Raw genomic sequence first — 22,236 nt, 5'->3', positions numbered from 1 at the left:
TACATCTTCTTAGTAGGACTTTCTATAATACAGAGTCTGGACTTCTAAAGCTATATTTACCAGACTCCTATCTGACCAATATTCTTCTTAAAAGTTAATGTTTCCACCAAATGAATTCATGCATGTGAAATGTGCAGGGTGGAAACATTAAAGAGGCCACTCTCCTGTATCCCTTGGGTTCTTTCTAGAGATACATGAGATGCTAAAAGAGATGGCATCTTCTGTAATAGTTCTTCAGTATCTCTGAGAGGCAGTGGTGACAGTGGCCACTCCCTGTTGGCAGCTTACACTTCTTTGGCTTCAACCACACTGATGTTTTGGACCCTGGAAGTTCCTTCTTGATTTCTCACCTTTCTGAACGTGGTAGAGACAATAGCTCTCTTCAAGGGTCTCTGCTGCTATGTTCTGGGATCATTCGTGGAGACCCAACTTAAAGCCCGCTCCTTCAACCCTTCCAGTCTTTCTGTCGAGTGCTTTATTTATATTAAGATCCTTTATCTTCAAAATTCAAGAGAGATTTTTGTTTCTCGCACCAAGTCCTGCCTGATATGGCCTTTTGTGGTTCTAGGATTTTACAACTTTCAGTCCAAAATATAATAATCAACTAAGCTTCCTACATAGTTTTCTCCTTCAATACTACAGTAGAGTAAAATGGAGTTTTTAAAATAATATTTCCTCTGGAATTCAATATCCAGAGTGAGTCTTAATAGCAGGCATTTGTGCTTATATAGCAACCCTGCTTATCCCAGTTCTGTCATCAAGCCCACCTTGGGTGGTAGGAAAAAGAGCAAGGGTTCTTCTTTTGCATTTCACATAGAAGTAAATTGAAGCTAGTCATTGTGATTTGTCCAAGGACACATGACTAGTTAGATCTGGAATAGGAATTTAAAACTAGATCTCTGGCTAAATTCAGGGTCCTTTCCAGTCTACCATGATGCCCCCAAACAGGATCCTTTTGGTAATAACAACAACAAATTTTTTTTTTTTAATGAGAGGGAGTTTTGCCCAGGCTGGAGTGCAATGGTGCAATCTCAGCTCACCACAACCTTCGTCTAAGGGGTTCAAGCGATTCTCCTGCCTCAGCCTCCTGAGTAGCTGGGATTATAGGCATGCACACCCAGCTAATTTTGTATTTTTAGTAGAGATGGGGTTTCTCCACATTGGTTAGGCTGGTCTTGAACTCTTGACCTCGTGATCCACCTACCTCAGCCTCCCAAAGTGCTGGGATTACAGGCATGAGCTACTTCACCCGGCCAACAAAAAACTTTTAACAGAGTCTAAATGAATACAAGTTTAAAGATTTTTCCAAAGAATCTCTGTTATTTTAGGATTCATACATATGAAGCTTAGATCCCTACAAACTCACTTTTTGAGCTATTGTCTTTAAAATAGCTACTTTTTAATGATGCATATACAGTCCATTTTTTGTCTACACCATGCAAGATGTGTGAGCGTTGGAAAACCTCACTGCTGCTTTGAGACAAAATGGGTAAGCCAGCTGCCATGGCTCATGTCTGTAATCCCAGTTCTTTGAGAGGCCAAGGCATGTGGATCACTTGAGTTTAAGAGTTTAAGACCAGCCCGGGTAACATGGTGAAACCCTGTCTCTGCTAGAATACAAAAATTAGCTGAGTATGGTGGTGCACACCTGTAATCCCAGCTACTTGGGAGGCTGAGGCAGGAGAGTCACTTAAACCCCGGAGGCAGAGGTTGCAGTGAGCCAAGATCGCACCACTGCACTCCAGCCTGGGTAACAGAGCAAGACTTCATCAAGAAAAAAAAGGGCAATGTATGCTCTATAGTCTTTAAAGATATTTTACATCTTCCATCAGTGTGGAAACATGCACATGCAAAGACAGCTATTCAGATATAATGTTAAAACAAATGTTTTTGTTTTTATTGCCTAATAAGTGACATTTCTGCATTCATCAAGATTCTATATTTGTTACTCCACCTTTTCTTCCTCTCAACATACTTTCAAATGTTGTGTTTTGCTGATCCCTGTTAAGACTGGTCCCATGGCCTCTCATAGAAATCACATGGCAGATTAAGAATATGGTAGGCATGAATGAAGTATAGAGGGTGAGTTGCCTGCTCCCAAGCATGATGCAGAATGCAAGGTCGTGTCAATTGAGAGACCAGAGCTATATTACTTGTGCAGGGAGGTGGATATGCCTTGTTTATATTACAACTTGAGCAGGGCTTCTGGAGGGCTATAGCTTTATAATTATTTGTCTTTTTTTCCTAGCAGAGAACCTAGGTCTGGCACCCTCGCGGTGGTGGTGTGCAGGAGATACTTGTGGAATGAAGGAATTGTCTGTTGCGTGTCTGGCTCACAGTGGGTTCACACAGGGGAGTGTGCAGCCTTGAGGCAGACCTAGAGGACAGCCATGCTCCTGTGAGACCTTTGTGACCTTTGAGGTGTTGTGTGCCATTGGTTGGAATACCCTGCTCCTTTTCCTTCCATTCCATCTGAAATCTCCCAGGCTCCTAAGGGTCTCTGTGGTCTTCTTAAATGGGATTTCTCCATGTGAGTTTGAGAAGGAAAATATTTATTGACAGTGCAGAGATCACTGCTGTTACAATGCTGATTTCATTTAAGGTCCAAATATGGCTTAAGATTGAGTGTGTACTCCACTGTAATTCAATATTGGCTGAAGAATATGATGTTTAATGTATTTGTATCTCATATTCTAAATGTTACCATTAGTTCCTATTTTCAGAAAGAGATGCTCATACGTACACCAAATATTGCAATGAAAATTGCCATTAAAGAAATTCAGAAGTGTTGGGAGTGACAGAACAAAAGATGTATCATCGTGAAAACATTCTATCACGATGAAGATTCACAAAGAGAAAAAAGAATACTTGTGCTTTATTACTAAAGTGAGAAAAGTGACAAGACATAGTTCTAAATTTGATTTATAATAAACTTCCACCTGCACCATTCTTTGTGTACAGAAGCAATGGAAGTCATTGGGACAATGCTTTTAATTTCCTCCTTCTCCACTCCTCATTTAATGTACTTGGGCCCCCTCCATTATTCCAGCTGCTCTCCTGCCCCTGAGGAAGCACCTCGCCTTCTGCATTTATATTTTGGAGCCCATCCTTCCTGGCATCTCTGAATCCTGACTTCATTATTATCTGCCACCACTCCCCTTTCTTTTGACAGTATCTATGTGAGTTTTTCCTCAGTTGAAGCTTCCCTGAGAACATATCAATATGCCTTTACTAGTAAAAATTCTAACATCAAAACCAACACATTGTTCCCCAGCCCTTTTTTCTCCTTTAGTTACCATCTTTTCCCTCATCTCCTTCCCTCTACTATGAAAGCATAATGCACTCACTGTCTCCCTGTTCTCACCTCCTACCCACTTCTTCTCAGCCCTCCAAAGCCTTTTTCTGCCCTCACCACTACTTTGAAATTTCTCTTGCTATGGCTGTGGGCAACATGGCTCCCAGCAACCCCAAATGATATTTTTCAGAATCTTCCTTGTTTTTATTTCCTGCAGTACCTTCCACCCATTTATTCATTCACTCACCAGTCATACTTTAAAAATGTACTGATGTCTCTTTTAAACGTTGTGCTAGTGTTGTGGATTGATGATGATTAATGATTTCATGCCTGCCCTTATTGGGGAGAGAGATGCTAAACAAATAGAATCACAATTATTTTCATTATAACTGCTACAAAGGAAAAAAGTACAAGTGAGTATAGGAAGTGTGGAAAGTTTCCCTGGAAAATTCTATTTATGAAAAGTGGGATTCTTCTACATGAGAAGAATGTGTCAGGTGGAGGGAACAGTAGGTGTGGGTATTCCAAAGAGCCAAAGAACACAGGATTTTGAAGGACAGAAGCAGAATTAGCATGTGGAGAGTATGGCTCAGATAATGTGGATGAATGGCAAGGACCTGCATATATACTGCTTAGGTTCTTGCAGGATTTTAGAGATAAAATCAACCAGAAACGATTAAATCCATGTTTTCAACCCTGGCACTATTGGCATTTGGGCCCACTAGTTTTTGTTGTAGAGTCTGGTCTGTGTAACATGATGCTTAGCAGCATCTCTGGCTCTAGATATTAGCTGTCAGTTGCCAAATCCCCAAGTAGTGACAACCAAAATTGTCTCCAGACATTGTCAAAAGTCCCCTGGGTTGCAAACTTGCCCCTAGTTGAGAGCCACTGATTAAAATGATAAATGATATACTGTGCTCTTAGAAGTATCAGGGCAGTTCACCACCCTCCTTCCAACCCCAAAGGCCAGTAAGTACATGAAAAGATGTTTAACATCATGAGTCCTTGGGGAAATGCAAATTAAAAACACAATGAGATGCCACTGCATGCCACCAGAGCTATATGTTATTGAAATTATTGTTTTTTTTTTTTTTTTTTCTTTTTTTTTTTAAAGATAGGGTTTCACCATGTTGGTAAGGCTGGTCTTGAACTCCTGACCTCAGGTGATCCACCCGCCTTGGCCTCCAAAGTGCTTGGATTACAGGCACGAGCCACCCCGCCACGTCCTGGTTTTTCTTATCTGATGTCTCCACTAAGCCGGGAGCACCTAGGTTGATTGGGGTTCTGGGCTTTAATTTGGTTCTCTTGTGATTATCTGAAATATCTTGCATGGTACTTGAAGAACAATGCTTCCATCGTTTCCCAACGTTGTGTTAAAAGGGATTTTTCTGCTTGTCCTGTAGCAAACCAGTATCTTCACATTGCTTCTCTCCACTGTTTTGTATCCTCTACTCTAGACCTTCTTCATTTCTTCTGCTTTTCTTTATTTTGGGAAATTTCAGAGTGGACACACTCTTGAAGGAAAAGTCTCATCAATGCTGATACACACGGATATTTTACTTAAATGATCTTAATCCCCCAATTAGCATCCAAGACTCCCTTTATAATGTTTTCATTTCATAGTCAGGGCTGTATTGCTTATGTTTAGTTTGACAGGCATCACATCTGATTTTCTGTGACCCTTAGAATTCGTTGTCCCTTGCATGGCTGTTTTCCCCCAGTGTCTCTATTTGCTGTGTTTGGCTCTGCTGCTTCCTGATGCAAGCCTTGGGCAATCCCTGTGGAACATCACTTGTTATTTTTCCTGTTGACTCTGTAGTATTGATTAGTTTAGAAGTGCATGCCTCTATTCATGTGTGTTCTCTTGTAATAGCATAAAAACATGAGAAGCGCTGTGGAGTGAGAATTGTGGTCAACCTTGGCCAGGAGACTTTCTGACAGTGGTGCTAAGGAATGTGCTGTGGGTCTGTGGACTGGCCCATGACATGAGCCTTGAGGTTTAGGGTTATGCTTTGTAGTAGTTTACTAGGACTTCCATAATAAAGGACCACAGCCTGGGTGGATTATACAACAGAAATTTATTTTCTCACAGCTCTGGAGGAAGTGGGAGATAAAGGTGTCAGCAGGGTTGCTTCCTGCTGAGGGCCATGAGGGATGGATGTGTTCCAGGCCTCTCTTCTTGGCTGGTAGATGGCCGACTTCTCCTGCATCTTCACATCATTTTCCTTCTGTACATCCCTGTGTCCAGATGTCCTCTTCTTGTAAGGACACCAGTTATGTTGGATTAGGGCCCTCTCTTAAGGCTTCCTTTTAACGTAATCATCCCTGTAAAGACCCTATCTCTAAATAAGCTCACTCTTTGAGGTACTGAGGGTTAGGACTTCAACTTGTGAGTTGTTGGGGAGGTGGGCATGACAGAGCCAATGACATTCCTCAACCTGGTAAAGTGTAGCTCAGAGGAGAACAACATGACAGCCCTTGTTAGATACTGAAGAATTGACACTTAGGAAGTTAGATTTATTTTTTACTACTTAAAAGTTAAAAATTAGATGGTAGCTGCATATGTGGATAAAACCATAAACTATCTTGCTGGAATTGTGTGACAAGAGCACTGAGATTGCTTTGTGAGAAATTTCCCTGTTAAGGTGTATCCCCATAAAGGTTTCTTCTAACAGAACTATAACGAGAACCACATAGGACACTTGTAAATGTTCTAGTCGCCTCATTAAAACAAGTGAAAAAGAAACAGATGGAATTAATATGAATAATATATTTAATTTAATCCAGTGTAGCCATTTTGACATGTAATCAGTGTCAAAAATCATTAGTGAGCTATTTTCTATTCTTGTTTCCATTCTTAGTCTTTGAAATCTTGCAGCATATCTTAATCTCAGCAGTCGCATTTCAAGTGCTCAGTAGTCACAAGGGAGCCACAGCAGCTTTTGTACTGGACAGCAGCAGTATAGGGCATGCATTCTCAACAGGAGCCATGTTGCTTCCAAGGAAATGAATAGTGGTTTTGGGGAATAAAAAACTCTTCTTACTCTCTTTTTTAATTTTTGGTATAAAGCACAGTTATACATACAGCATATAAACAGATATTCAGTGTATCTGCTGTATTGAAATGTCATGGGGGATGATTAGAAAAATAAAACCCCAAAAAGCTCCTTTGCAGGGCAATAATGGAAAATGTTGAGAACCACTGTTATAGAGCGTGTACTAGAAGGTTTAATTTCCAGCGCTTCCCATACCAGTTTGACTGGCTTTCCTTGAGCAAGTTCGTTAGCCCAAGCCTTGGTGTAGGTATCTTTAAATGGAAATAATAATAATGTCTCCCTCTTAAGTTATTATGAGCGTTAAAGGAGAAAATCTACGTGAAGTTTGCCACAGTGATTGCTTAGAGCAAATGTTGAGGATATATCAGTTACTATTCAGTCAGGGATTTTTATAAAAAAGGTATACTGGTATTAGAAGTGAGTTTGAATTAGTAGTGCCTTTGCCATTTCATCTCAGTTTCTTTAATATCTATTATTGAGTTGTATCAGTGCATTGATGAGCAAATCACTGCAATGTTAATGTTGATTCCAGTGACCCTTTTCTTCTTGCTGAATTGTTTCTTATTCTTCAGGATTTTGAGGTTTTGTTAAGGTCTTTTGCTTTGCTCCTTGATCATTTTTAATTTGGCTTAAAGACTCTTTAGAGATTGATGTAAATTACTAAATAGCATCTTCTTAATTACTATATTAGTCTTCACTATTTATGATATTGGAATGTCAGTAAGATGTGTTCTAGCAAATAAAAAGCAGCAAGTAGAAATTTACTGAACATTATCTGCTATTACCAACTGAAGACTGGTATGTTTATTACTGTTTTCTTTTTTCAGACAAATATTTGTCAGAAAAAAAACTTACAACTTTAAGTAAATTACAGTTGAATTCTTAGAAGTACTGTACTTACAAGATATTGTTTGCCTACATTCTGAGGTCACAGGTGTTCTTGGAGGAAAGCATCAATATATTCTTGACTCAAAGCCTTACCCGTTATAGGCCTACATCATGGTTTTTTAAGTGTGGCCCTGGACCAGCAGCATCAGCATCACCATGAGCTTCTTAGAAGTACCGATTTTCAAACTCCTTCCCAGAGCTACTAAATGAGAGACTCCAAAGAAAGATCCCAGCAATCTGTGTTTTTACAATATCTCTCAGTGAACCTGATGCGTACAAAAGTTTCGAAGCCACAGTCTTATGAAATACATATGTTATAGATACTGATGGAGAGGTAAAAGATTAAAATAAAGACCTTCTGAGAGTTGTCTTCATCATTCTGCAGTCAAAGGTCCCAAGAGTCCCAACCTGTCTGCAGTTTCTTTGTCAATGAAGGTTGACCATATGTTTCATGTTTCAAACCTGGACATATGTTCTGACAATTAAGAATATTTGAGATCTGCGTTGAGTAGCTACTTTGGTATGGGGAGAATATAGACACTAGCAGCTATGTGGGAGGTGGGAAAACAAGCAGGTGGAATTGAAAATAGACATTCATATATTTCTGGGTCAAATCCTGCCTTGCATGGCAAGAATTCCAAGTTCCAGCTGATCTTGGAATGTTAGAGATGATTATGAAGGAAGCAGGCAGGGAGCCGAGATAAATGATCACTTAACAGAGGAACTGTGGCCGGAAGAGTGGGGTCAAGAAAACATTGAACAAAGAAGGTTTGATTTTGAAGGGGGAGAAGGAATAAGCTAGAAATGGAAGTATCTGAAACAAACTAGGCAGCCTAGAATAGTGTTCCTAAATATAAATTTTGAAAAATTTTACTCTGCTCACTTAAATGTTATTGTCTGGGATCCTTGCAAGGAATTGTCACCAAGATTTTGATTAGAATTTTGTCAGATGCTCTGATAAGAAAAGGAACTGACCTGAAAAAGATACGTTACACCTACAGTTAATTCTAAATTCCTCTAGAAGTGGGAATATGTGCTGTGTGCAGCCTGTCAAAACTTTTATTTTGCCCACTTCTAGAAGTAACAAAATGGGACTGAAAATATTGCTATGATTTATTGGAAATATTGCTGTGAACTATTATGCACGCAATCTCATGAAAGAAGCCTAAAGTGTTTTAAAAATTATTCTTTTATTATAATATTGTTTGTTTCCAAATGTCTTTTTTTGACATTTAGAAGTAATTGTGAAATTTTAAAATTCCAGCTGAAGTTCCTTGCAACAGCATAGTCCTTGTAAAAGATATTTTTCAAACTGCATGTTAAGGATGTATATGTGGAATATCAGGATAAAACAGAATTGCAGTTCCTAAATAAATAAATAAATAAACATAGTACTATCACGTGATCTAGTAATTCCACTTCTGGGTATATACTGAAAAGAACTGAAACCAAGGACTCTAAGATATATTTGTGCACCTATGTTCATAACAGCATTATTCGCAATAGCTAAAAGGTAGAACAACCCAGATATTCATCAGTGGATGAATGGATAAACAAAACATGGCATATACACAAATGGAATATTATTCTGCTTTAAACAGGAAGGAGATATAACACATGCTCCATGAATGAAGTTTTAGAACTTTATGCTAAACAAAATAAGCCAAACACAGAAGGACAAATACTATATGATTTCACTTATATGTCTACTTAGAATAGTCAAATTATTTAATTACCTAGAGTAGTCGAATTTATAGATACAGAAAGTAAGAATGATGGTTGCCAGGATATGGGGGGAGGAGGGAATGAGGAGTTAGTGTTTAATGCATGTGTCATTTCAGTTTGGGAAGATGAAAAGTTCTGAAGATGGACGGTGCTGATGATAGTAGCACAGTGAGGTGAATGTATGTAATACCACCGAAATGTATATTTGAAAAGAGTCTATGTTACGTTCTGTATATTTAACTACCGTAACAAAGAATATCCTGATAAACTTTCATTTAGTATTTTGATACATCTGTTTTTAAATATAATCCACTAAAATAATAATGAACATTTTTATGTGGCAAATGTGCCCAGATACTTTACCCCAAATTATCCTAGATAATTTCTCACAAAAACCTTCTGAGTTAGGTATGATGATTATCTCCTTCTTTTTTCACTTGTGTAAAGTTGTGCGCTGATGTGGGACAAGCAGGAATTTGAACCCAGGAGGACATCTTCTAGAACCAGGATCTTATAATAAAAATATGTAGATTAAAATCATTCATATCGCCCTGCCTATTAGGAATAAAAAAAGTCCCAAATGTCAAAATTAACTTTGCAAGTTCTAATTTTCATTACAAGTTCTTTTAATATGCTAGATGATATGACACACTACGGTTATGTGTATGAAAATGTTTAAAAAGCTGGCAATTTATATCTCTCTAAAAAATGTAATTCCTGCAAAGACCTGAGTGTTTCAGTATAAAAATCCACATCCAGTGACATGTATTTTCTTGTGCAGATGGTATGTCTTGCTGAAAATTGCTTAGAGAAAAGAACACTTATTTTAGAAATGTTTAATATTGTAATTACAATGTATGTGAGTTTTGATTTGCACTATGCATGCTTTAAACTCAGAAGACTATATACCTATAATGTTTTATTTTAGCATGTAAAATTGAAATTTGCAACGAGTTTGTATATATCTTTCTGAGCATGTAGAAGATGGCCTTATTTACTGTTACCTTGGAAATAGTGATGCTCAAATGCTATGTTTTACTTTCTTTATTACAATTAAAAATCATTTTATGGACCAAATGTAATTTTAAATACTATTCTTTTTTTTTTTTTCTTTTGAGACTGAGCTTCGCTCTTGTTACCCAGGCTGGAGTGCAATGGCATGATCTCGGCTCACCGCAACCTCCACCTCCTGGGTTCAAGCAATTCTCCTGCCTCAGCCTCCTGAGTAGCTGGGATTACAGGCACGTGCCACCATGCCCAGCTACTTTTTTGTATTTTTAGTAGAGACGGGTCTCACCATGTTGACCAGGAGGGTCTCGATCTCTTGACCTCGTGATCCACCCGCCTCAGCCTCCCAAAGTGCTGGGATTACAGGCATGAGCCACCCCACCTGGGCCTTAAATACTATTCTTAAGCATTGATTTTAGTTAATATTAATCATACAAAATATGTAATGATGTTTACTGTTAAAATTATTTGAAAAACTAAATACTGGTTTTTAACAGAAAACATACCTTGATCAATAAACACATAATGGTTTTTACCTTTATAAGTTATGTATAAGTATTCTGATTCCTAGAAAAGCACCAGAGTTACATAATGGATAATTCTATGAAGTTAAAAATGCCATGTCTAATTTCTTTTGAAATTTTTCTTAATAATTGATGACTTTGGAGAATCTCTTTATAATTATTACGTCTTAACTCCAAGATAGATTTTTCTACAATGATATATGTTGATATTCATGTTTATTCTTACATTTCTAGGATTCAACTATTGTTACTCCAATTATTTTGAGGACTGACCCTCAGGGATTTTTCTTTTACTGGACAGATCAAAATAAGGTAAGAAATGAGATATGTCTTTCTTACATTTTTCAGTCATTTACTAATTTGAAAATTATTTATGTATCTTATCTATAGAAGTACATGCATTTCACAGATCTTTTGCAGTTTATTTAAAGGTTCTACTTTTAAAGAATATCTAAGATATTCTTAGGATTTAGGACTTTTCAAAGTCACTAGTTTGAAATATTAGATTTGCCAAATTCTAGAACAATTGGTATTTGTTAGTTCTGCTCATATTATGTGTTAGGATAAGAACAGGGAAATTTGAATTACATTTGGTGTAGAACATAATTAGCCAGTGTTACTGATTTAAGTCCCCACCCATAAAGGATTCAGAAAAATGATGAGAAAATAACTTTTGACCCCAATAGCCATACCGTTGGCTTTTATTTCTCTCTCTTTTCCCCTGTGCTATTCATTAAGGACTCTCTCAGAATCCTGCAGGAATTTGGCCTTGATAATTTGTTCATGTCAGAAAATCAAGAATAAAATTCCTTTAGCCTATTACTGCAGTTGTCAGGAATTGCTTACTAAATTAGCTTTCTGCCCACAATACTATGAATTTAGTATCTCATTTATTATGAAACCAATTGATGATTCTGTACTGAATTATTAAAAAGTAGAATGTCTGCTGATCATAAGATTTATTTGGAATTTAATAGGCAGTTAGATGAGAACACGCATGAAAAGTGGTTATTATTTCAGACATCATTGCCACAGTCCTATACTTGAACCTTAGAGGCCACAGAATGTAGAATGTTTTTGTTCTCTAAGTTTTGATATATGGAGAAATGAAATAGGGTTTCCTGAGAATGCTAAATATATATTGAAAACAATAGAATAGTAATAGTATACCATTAAAATAGCTGGAACCTCCACAGTTACTGATGGAGGAACAAATTGTTAGCTCTTTCAAAACTCCACATTAGTTTCTTATATCCAGAGTTCCTGGAGTTGTCTGTCAGCTTTGCCTTCTGTCTCTGGGGCAAGCTCAATTATATCTGTGAGGAAGGTGGTGGAAATGGCCTTGTGCGATGGCATGGTGAGGGCCGTGTGGATCCCTGGGGGAGTTCTTAGCATGCTGGAAGGTAATGTATGGTCCCAGGGCCACTCCTGAATCAGCCTGTTTATACATCATTCAAAAGGCAAAGTTCAGTCTTGTCCTGGAGTTAGATGCTAAATCTGTGTGCCCTGGAACCATGTGTGGCTGTAGAAGTGGGGGTAAACCATAGACCCTATGCTAATGTCAAAAATTGTATTTGAGTAAGATTTTCTACTTAATGCTCACATTTATTATTGGGTGTGTTAATTGCTTTAGCTTAGACATTCTATTTGATTTCCTGCTGTTATATGTAAAACAATGGCTTGCAAGAGGTTTGTTTTTTGGGTTTTTTTTTCTTCTCCTAAAGGATATTTTTAGAACCATTGAAACTATATTCATGAAATGCCTAGAGCATTTCTAAAGGTTGGGTATTTGTACAAGAGACCAAACTGTCAGTTTGATTTTTGAACTTGTAGATCAAGCTTCTATAAAAGCAACAGAAGATATTCTGGGATTTTTAAATAATTCATTGCAACTCAGTTAAGCTCCCCTCTAGACCAATCATCAATATTTCTTTGCTTAATAAAGAAAAAGGGTTTAGGACCAAAGGTTCTTTGTTGTGTCTCTAATGTGAACCCAGTATTTTGACCCATGCTTATTTTCAAATGTAGGAAAATTTGTTTTCATTTTTTATGCAAACTTTTTTTATCTTGGTTGTAATGCTGTTTGTGACCAACTGAAACAGATAATGTGGTAGCAATTCCTTTTATCACTTTATTACTTTTCTTTTCATGGATATTACAGTTCTAGCCAAGAGATAGAAATAGTAAATTTTACTTTTCACTTTCTAAATACCAAAGTCATCTCTCAGTCATTTATCAGAATTTGGAGGCTTATTTTTTAGTCAGTGATCATATATCTTAGAATCCAAAAGATGAGAGGATTCAAGAAAAAAAAAAAAAACTTACCGTTCTTTCAAGTTTGTCATTTTCTTTCTGGCTTTAAGCCCAGTCCTGGAACCAGAACGAGTGATTCATCCACTTTAGGAGATGGACGACTGTAAGTGATGAATTAGAGTAAATGTGTGCTAGGAGAAATGGTGCGTGCAAATAAAGGATGGCACGCCAAGCTTTTACTGGGTATTTTTGCATAAGATCATTTGAAGGTACATGGATGAATGACACAATCATGAAGCTACTTAGAGGACCACTTTCTTTAAAATATTTTTTATCTGGCAATTAGTTTTAGGAATCTGCCACATGTACCACAATAGAGATAACCTCTCAGAGAAAAAGAAATGTGTTGCCTTTAAGTTTATCCCTTGATTTTATACACTGTGTTTTCCTTTGGTTTGGAAGCTTGCATTGGTATTTATTGTAATATGCCTTTCTTCTCCCTTTGGGCTTGTTCCCAATATATTCCCTTTTTAGTCCATGAAGCTTGTACCAAAGCACTTGGATTAGCAATCATCTGAGGCCTAGTCTGCTCAGAGGTGAGCAGAAATTCCTAGCAAAGAGGATTCAACAAGACTTTTTGTTTTTCTTTTTTATAGCATTGAAGGTAAATGGTCACATTGTATGGTGTTCTATGCATGTCCTTCTCTTGTTGTGGCTACATCAGATTTTATTATCAGAGCCACTTATTTCAAGCCAATGGCTTTCCCCTTTGTAGAAAATGACATGCTGCCTTCCAAACCCCTCCTTTGATTTGTCACCATAGAAATGATAGGTGACAAAGAAGACAGCACAGATGATGGATTTAGGAATTAAAAACTAAAGGTAGCGAGTCATTTTTAGGTAGCAGAAATGTGCTTTAGTGAAACACTGACAGAATGTTTGGAGTTGGTGGAAGCAGATAAATATGAATATTATTTTTAGGGATAAATGTTCATGCTTTGTACCAGCTCTGGACTTATTTTAATAATTCTCTTCACGGTATTGTTGGCTCTGTAAATCTTAATAAAATTAGCAAAAATGAATTTATGAATATGACTATTTTCAGCAGAGTTGTTTTCTTGTGTAAGTGTAGGTGATGTGAAGAGGATGCATTTATCTGTAAGTCATGGGTCAGAAGGGAGTCCTGCACAGCCTGAGTACTTGAGAGGCTGCCTGCATTAGGCTGTAACTTTCCTCTGGATCTGTGCCACGTGCGCACAAGGAACCAATACAGGAAGTATTAGCTGTGAAAACCATGTGAACTATAAGAATCTGCTCCACTGGTTTTAAAAGAAAGGCTAAAGAAGAAAAAAGGGTCAATGTTAAAGAGCTAACCAAAATCTATTCTGCTAGAATATAAAAAAAATTAGACCTTCGCCTTGCAACTTGATGCCCTGCTTCTGTGCCAAGGTTGGTGTAAAAATAAAACTAGTTGCCGCGAGTTCAGATCCAAGAAGTTCAATATAGTTCAGTAAACTCATCCTTGTCTTCATCAAATGGGTGCTTAGGGGAAGGGAGGAGGAACACATCATTAAATTTAAAGTGGAAGGGGAGGAAAAACACATAGTTTACATGAAGAACTCCTATTACTTCCTTTTTTTGTTATAAATTGTATTTATTTTTAATATTGTGGATACCATACAAATATCTTTTTATCTGTAAAAGAGTAAAGTGGTATAACTTCTTTAAACCGCAATCTCCCATGGATTCCAATCTTTAAACTGCACTCCCCCAACTCCAATCCTAGTTCTCTATTCAGAATCAACTAATAGTAATAGCTTCATAATTTCTTTCTAGGTCTCTTTTACATAAATTTGTGCATACATAACTATGGAAATATTTCATTTTGTTTTGCTTATGTTCATTTTTATACTAAGTCTCATCATATTATTTTAACTATTCCACAGTTTCCTTTCACTTTACAGTATGTCTTGGAGAACTTTTCAAGTTAGTACATGTGTGTCTATCTCATTCTGTTAAATTGCTCTATTTTAGGGAATTTTTCATGCTAGTATGTGTGTATCTATCTAATTCCTTTAAATTGCTCTATCATATGTTAAAGAATTAATTACCAAATTTTATTTAAGAATATGAAAGTTCTCATTGATGGATTCTTGGCATTTGTTTCTAATTTGGAGTTACAAGGAAGCCTGTAATATGGAGTAATAGTCAGCTCTGTGTAACCCTCTCTGGGAATATGGGTCAGGGATTCCCTAAGATAAATGCTCAGAGGTGCGATTGCTGATTCAAGGCTATCTATACCTATCCTAAATTTTAGTTAATGGCTCTACCATTTTATAACCCCACAAGTCTTATTTGAATGGAACTGTGTTCTTCAACCCAACCAACAGTAAAAGGAAATACTTTAATTTTTGCCAAACTGATGCAAATGTTATATTGCCTTGTTTTAATCTGCAATTGCCTGATTTGCTAGTAAACTGTATATATTATCATATACTTATTGGCTATTTCAGTTCTTCCTTACATGGATTGCCTATTTATATCTCTTGCCCTTGTTTTGACAGTTCTCTGTGTATTCTAGATGTATTCCTTTAGCTGATATAAATGTTGCAAATACATTCTTCCTGTCTGTGGTTTATCTTTGACTTGCTTAACATTTAATATACGGGTAACAAAAGATGACTTGAAGCTTTAAATTTTGATGTAGTTACATTTCAACTACCTCCCCGCTTTTTGCTTTATTTAAGATATTTCTGATTCCTTTTCTCATCACCATTATTAATCTAGGTTTTTAACGCATATATAATATAGTATGAGGACTGGTGTGAGGTAGATCTCTAACTTCAGTTTCTTCCTATCACTCATAGTGCTGACACTTTCATTACCTTGTTTGGATGCCCCAAATATCTGTTACATTTTAATACCTGTGGATTGCTGGATTCTGGTTTCCTACTTCATTTTTATCTCATTTATTTTCTGCCTTTCATACTTTCTGGTTCAACACATGTAACTCTTTTTGTTTATCCATAATCCTAGATGATAGATTTAAATTTATACCTGCATATTTAGTCATTTCTAGTGACTTAGGACAAGAAAGATTCGTTCTTCCATCCATGCCATCTGCCATTTTGTTCTGGCTTGTGAATTTGCATGAGACACCATTCTGGATGTTTGTACAGAGTGATGATTCAGTTTCCATTAATGGTAGCCATAGATAGCCTTCTCTTACGATAACCTTAAATTTCTACAGAGTTCAAAAGCAAATTTTAAAAGTTAAATATTTACGTAAGTCACAGTAACATTTTTCAGCATGAGTCCAGAGTTCAAACATATTTTGGATGATGCATCATAAACGTCAACAAGAAAATCTAGTGATTTCCTATTAGAAATAGTTTGGCTTCCATAAAAGACTACTGGACACCACACATTTCATTAATGATTTTTAGCAGTAAAGCTTTCTCTTTGGGATATACTTCTCTAGGGTATCCCAAAAACATCAACTTTGATCCTTCTTGGGTATGGTAAATGGGATAGGTCATTTAAGAGTCCACTGAGTGATTAAATGCAATGATGTAGTTATAAATTTAGAATATAAATGCTATTCATTTTAACAGACATTATCTCTTAAAAAAAAAAAAAAAAAAAAAAAAAAAAAAAAAAAAAAAAAAAAAAAAAAAAAAAAAAAAAAAAATTATCTTTAAAAAAAAAAAAAAAACAACAGCAACATTTATGTGAGGATTTCTTTGTGAGGGCTGGGATTGTTCCTTGGCCTGGAGCAGTGTGTCAGTCATTGTTGACTAAGAAGCAGCATCTACGGACTAAGTCTTTTCCTTCACTTTTTCTGAATTTCCTTCAGCAGCATTGATGATATTAATAGCTAGAATAGACACAGTGCCATATCCATACCCTCTTCCTCATCATTCCTGAGAACACAAACTGGGCTCCAATGGCTGGCCAGTGCCTGCGTTCTTTTGCTTTTCCTGGCTACTAAAACTCATGTTGCCACCCATACAGCTGCCCAGAAATTCCTGGCAATTCACACTCACCCTGACCAATGGGATTCAGTGAATAAATACCACATCTCCCTCACCTCTTGGGTGGGATAACTTAAAGGTGCATGCTTTATATTATATCCCAGAACTCTCTAGTTGGATTAAGCCCAGTTACCTACAGTGGTAACTAATTTGAAAATATTCCCCTTATGGGCTTCCTCCCCTTCCTGTCTCACTTCTCCCCTCTTGACTGTGTTCTAAAACCACCTCTAAAATAAACTACTTTTACTAGATTCCTTATCTAGCAACTGTTTAAGGCAGATGCATAGTGCTAAACAACTTAATATAGATGCCCCCAAATGAAGTGTTTTAAAAGGATTCCTTGGTTAAGAGGCATTGGAACATATTAGGTGAACACTTTTGTTTGAAGCCAAGACTGGTTTTCCTAAAACAGTTCTAATTTGGGAAGCCCAAAGCTGGTTGAAGAAACCAGCTTTGAAGCGGTGACAGATGTGGATTGTCACAGTCTAGCTATGCTATGTATTTAATGAGCCATGCTCAGTGAATCTCTTTAATAATCAAAGCCTTGGTTTCATTATCTATAAGATGGGTGTTACTCTCTTAGAGCTGTTGTGAACAGTCAATGTGTAAAATGAATGACTTTGCATAATATCTGCTACTTTGTAAAGTTTCCATCCTTTGTGGTGGCTTTTATTATTGCTACATAATAAACAATTCATCTCTGACCAAACAGCTGTCCATAACTATTAGGGACCACAAAAATGTGCTGTTTTGAAAACCAAGTGACCATTTATTTATGTATATGTTTTTATTCTTTTTTTCTTCTTCAAGGCAACATTGATTTGTTTTTTGTTTAGACTCTGCTGTGGTCTTTTGATCTGAAACATTGAAGCTTATGTCTGTTTGGGCAAATAAGATGTTTATTTATGTATTTCATAATGTTTTGGGAACACAGCCATGGAAGGCAAAAGAAGGCATTTATTGTTTAAAAGGCTTTCCCTCTGAGGATAATTTGCTAATAAATACTCCATCATTGGTGAAAGTTTCTTGGACCTTTGGGAATTTGAAGCATCTTATGGCGCAACTTTTAAGATTATTTAAAGGACTTTGATAGGAGACAATAATACTATTCACAGGAAGAATTGGACACAATCATGGTTTCCTGTGCCTTTTTCCTAAGATAATCACTTTAGGGTTGTGACAACTACATGGGCGTCAGGCCACTCCTCTTCCTCCCTACTGGCCAAAAGCTTAGGGATTAAACCTTCAGTGTTTTTGAGCATAGTTTAGCCACTAAGCCAAGGTTCAGATTGCTGAGGAACAGATCTATTCTCACCATATAAATTTCCAAGTTAAGTTTTTCCATTTTTCTTAACATTACCTCCTTTTCACTTCTGTGACCCCTGAAGATTTTGCACCAGTGAACTCTGGCTAGTGTAGAATAGACATGCCGTGATGCCTTAGCTTATGTAGACACAACGTGCAAGTAAATGTTATTAGAATGGAATCATTTACGAGTTCTTCTTAGAAGATGTGATTCATGATTTTTTTGGTAGAATTTCTAATCCAAGTGTAGCCTCTTAAAGTATGTTTTAAAATTAGGCTTGTCATTTTGAGATGGCTTCATTGCAATTTCTTCGGAACCATTTTCAGGGTGCAAATGCATTAATATGATTTTTATGTCACCGTCACCACACTTTATGCGAATAACAACAGCAATGCTTATTTTAATACATTGTAACCAGAGTTTAGAAACATCTAATACTATAAAAATTCATTACTCCTAATATAATTTAATTACAAAATTATGCCTGTTTTATAAGTTGCATATATTTTGCTCTTCCCACTATTTTTGGATAAATTAAATTGGATATTTTCCATGCTCTGAGGATAGTATAATGGAATAGTTGTACTTTTTGATACCAAAAAATGGTTCAAGACATTGGATTGGAAGAATATGTGAAGGAAATACATTCTGCTTATTGTTAATAATTTTACTTCCTGTTATGGAGAAAATTCCTTTGACTTTGTTGCAAATAAAATCCCAAGGTACTTGGTATTGATATAATGCCATGTGTTTTTGTTTGAATTACAAATGTTGTAGGTAGAGTAGGCATTTTTGTTTGTTCTGTAGTTCATTTTTTTTTTTTTTTGCCAATTCAAGATTGTTTGATGGTACTGATGGAGACATCATTGAATTAGTCCATTTTCACATTGCTGATAAGATATAGCTGAGAGTGGGCAATTTACAAAAGAAAGATGTTTAATGGACTTACAATTCCAGGTGGGTGGGGAGGCCTCACAATCATGGTATACAGTGAAAGGCTTGTCTAACATGGTGGCAGACAAGAACAGAGGGCTTGTGCAGGGAAACTCCCATTTTTAAAACCATTAGATCTCATACCACTTATTTACTGTAATGAGAACAGCATGAAAAACCCACCCCTATGATTTCATTACCTCCTGCCAGTTCCCTCCCACAACACATGGGAATTCCAGATGAGATTTGGGTAGAAACACAGCCAAACCATATCATTCTACCCCTGACCCCTCCCAAATCTCATGTCCTGATATTTCATAACCAATCATGCCTTTCCAGCAATCCTCCACAGTCTTAACTCATTTCAGCATTAACTCAAAAGTCCACAATCCAAAGTCTCATCTGAGACAAGGCAATTCCCTTCTGCCTATGAGCCCGTAATATCAAAAGCTAGTTACTTTCTACATACAATGGAGGTATAGGCATTGGGTAAAAAGACCCATTCGAAATGAGAGGGATTGGCCAAAACAAAGGGGCTACAGTCCCCATCCAAGTCCGAAATCCAGCAGGGTGGTCAAATCTTAAAGCTCCAAAATGATCTCCTTTGACTCCATGTCTCACATCCAGGTCACACTGATGTAAGAGGTGGGCTCCCACAGCCTTGGGCAGCTCTGCCCCTTTGGCTTTGCAGGGTATAGCCCCCCTCCTGGCTGCTTTCATGGACTGGCATTGAGTGTGGCTTTTCCAGGGACAAGTTTAGCGTGCAAGTTGCAGGTGGATCTTCCATTCTGGGGTCTGGAGGATGGTGGCCCTCTTCTCACAGCTACACTAGGCAGTTCCCCAGTTGAGACTGTGTGGGGGTTCCAACCCCACATTTCTCTTCTGTACTGCCCTAGCAGAGGTTCTCTCTAGTTCAAAGTTCCACAGATCTTTAGGGCAGGGGCAAAATGCTGCCAGTGTCTTTGCTAAAACATAACAAAAGTCACTTTTGCTCCATTTCCCAATGAGTTTCTCATCTCCATCTGAGGCCACCTCCGCCTGGACCTTGTTGTTCGTATCACTATCAGCATTTTTGTCAAAGCCATTCAACAAGTCTCTAGGAAGTTCCAAACTTTTCCACATTTTCCTGTCTTCTGAGCCCTCCAAACTGTTTCAATCTCTGCCTGTTATGCAGTTCCAAAGTCGCTTCCTCATTTTTTGGGTATCTTTTTAGCAACACCACTCTACTGGTACCAATTTACTGTATTAGTCCATTTTCACACCACTGATAAAGACATACCCAAGACTGGACAATTTACAAAAGGAAGAGGTTTAAGGGACTTACAGTTCCACATGGCTGGGGAGGCCTCACAATCATGGTATAAGGTGAAAACACGTCTCACATGACATCAGGCAAGGGAAAAGGACTCCTGCAGGGAAACTCCCATTTTTAAAACCATTAGATCTCAAGAGACTTACTCACTATCACAAGAACAGCACAGGAAAGACCTGCCCCCATGATTCCATTACCTCGCACTAGGTCCCTCCTACAACATGGGGAAATTCAAGATGAGATTTGGGTAGGGACATAGCCAAACCTATCACTTGTCAAGGTGATAGGTTTATAGGCTATATTTACTCAGCAAAACAAGCCTCCTTTTGTCTTTTGGTAAAATAAATTTAAATCTAAATTTATATAATCTAAATATATAAATTTATATAAATCTAAATTTATATAATCTAAATAGCTGGGTTATTTAAACATTTATCACAAGCACACAAAATACTAAAACAATACAATTACTTTCTTCCATTTAAAAGTATTTTAAATTTAAATAATTTAAAAGGCAAAAATGGAAACTTTGAACAACTGATTTATTAGGAAGTTGGTACCTATTATAAATAAGTTTCTCAAATCTAGGGAAGTATATAATATTCACTAATTCACTTTGCACATACCTTTCATTATTGTTATTATTATCATTGTTATCCTTAGCACCACCAATGGCAAACACATATATGCTGTTTTATGTATGCCAGGCACAATTTGAATACATATATAGTCTGTATTTTTATAGCATATACATATTTTATACATATATTTATATAGTATATGTAGCATATATGTACTGGACTACATATATATGCTTTGTGGTGGCTATTATTGCTACATAATAAACTACATAATAAACTTGTAGCATATATATGTAGTCTATAATAGTATATATGTTGTGCATATGTGCTACATATATACATAGTGTGTCTATATGCTGTGCTACATGTGTACCTACATAGTGCATGTATGTGTACAGATATATATGGTGTGTGTGTGTACAAACATATGCAATTTTATCATTTCCATAATCCTATGAAGGACAGTGCTATGATTATCTACATTTAAAAGTGAGTAATCTGAAGTGTACACAGAAGCTAAGTCATGACCTCTGGTCATACAGTTGGTTAATGGCAGAGTCAGGAATAGAAAAAACAGTGGCAGCACAGTCTGGCTCTGTGTTCTGGATCTTAACTCTTTGCTGTTTAAAGAATCAGAACATGTTTAATATGTAAAGTTAAGTTTACCTGCAGGACTTTTTCCTTAGATTTGTTTGAAAAAGCAACCTCAGTAGGCCTAGTACGTTTGCTACGAAGTGACAAACTGTGTGAAGAAGGTATTCTCAAGTTAGGCTGAACATTGAAATCACATGGGGAGCCCCAAAGGACGCTGCTGCCTGGGCTTCCTGCCCCCAGAGAATCTGACTTAATTGGTCTGGGGTGTGGTCAGAACATTGGACTTTTTTTTGAAAGCTCCTCATTTGATTCTAATGTACAGCCAAGGTGAACACAGAAAGCAAGCTGACCTTACAAATTAATTCAGTAAACTTCCTGAAAGGATGTGCTCTCTTTGCCTTTCCTGCCTGTGGTGTGGCCTACTTTCTACTCAGAAGTATTACTCCACATGAGCAACTACAGGCCCTACCAGATTCTGAATTATTTGACTATAACTGGATAATATTCCTTATACTGTACTTAGTAAGGCAAGAAATTACTAGCATTTTTTAGAATGAGTCTCAATATCTAAGTTTGAATTAAAATAGATTTTTTATTATATTCTGTCAATTAAAATTTTTTTAACTTTCCATTCCCTGAATTTTCCAAGTATTAGCTGGTTGTTTTATTCTTACCAAACATGTCCTCAAAATTCAAGCCCTGTTCATTAACCTTATGTTTGTGTTTT

At 36.9% G+C, this 22,236-nt stretch overlaps 1 protein-coding gene across 2 annotated transcripts in view; it reads left to right on the top strand.

Moving 5' to 3' along the window:
• PLCB1 (phospholipase C beta 1) overlaps positions 1–22,236 on the top strand; it is a 731,248-nt gene that overhangs the window by 6,910 nt on the left and 702,102 nt on the right. For both annotated transcript variants that reach the window (XM_017523921.2, XM_017523922.2), the window contains exon 2: positions 10,731–10,808. In XM_017523921.2, the coding sequence (XP_017379410.1) occupies positions 10,731–10,808 (78 nt within the window). The remainder of the gene's footprint in view (positions 1–10,730; positions 10,809–22,236) is intronic.

Source organism: Cebus imitator, unplaced genomic scaffold, assembly GCF_001604975.1.
Source record: "Cebus imitator isolate Cc_AM_T3 unplaced genomic scaffold, Cebus_imitator-1.0 Scaffold31, whole genome shotgun sequence".
Lineage (NCBI taxonomy): Eukaryota > Metazoa > Chordata > Mammalia > Primates > Cebidae > Cebus > Cebus imitator.
The sequence above is the reverse complement of the archived record's forward strand: the minus strand, read 5'-3'. Positions and strand labels throughout refer to the sequence as shown.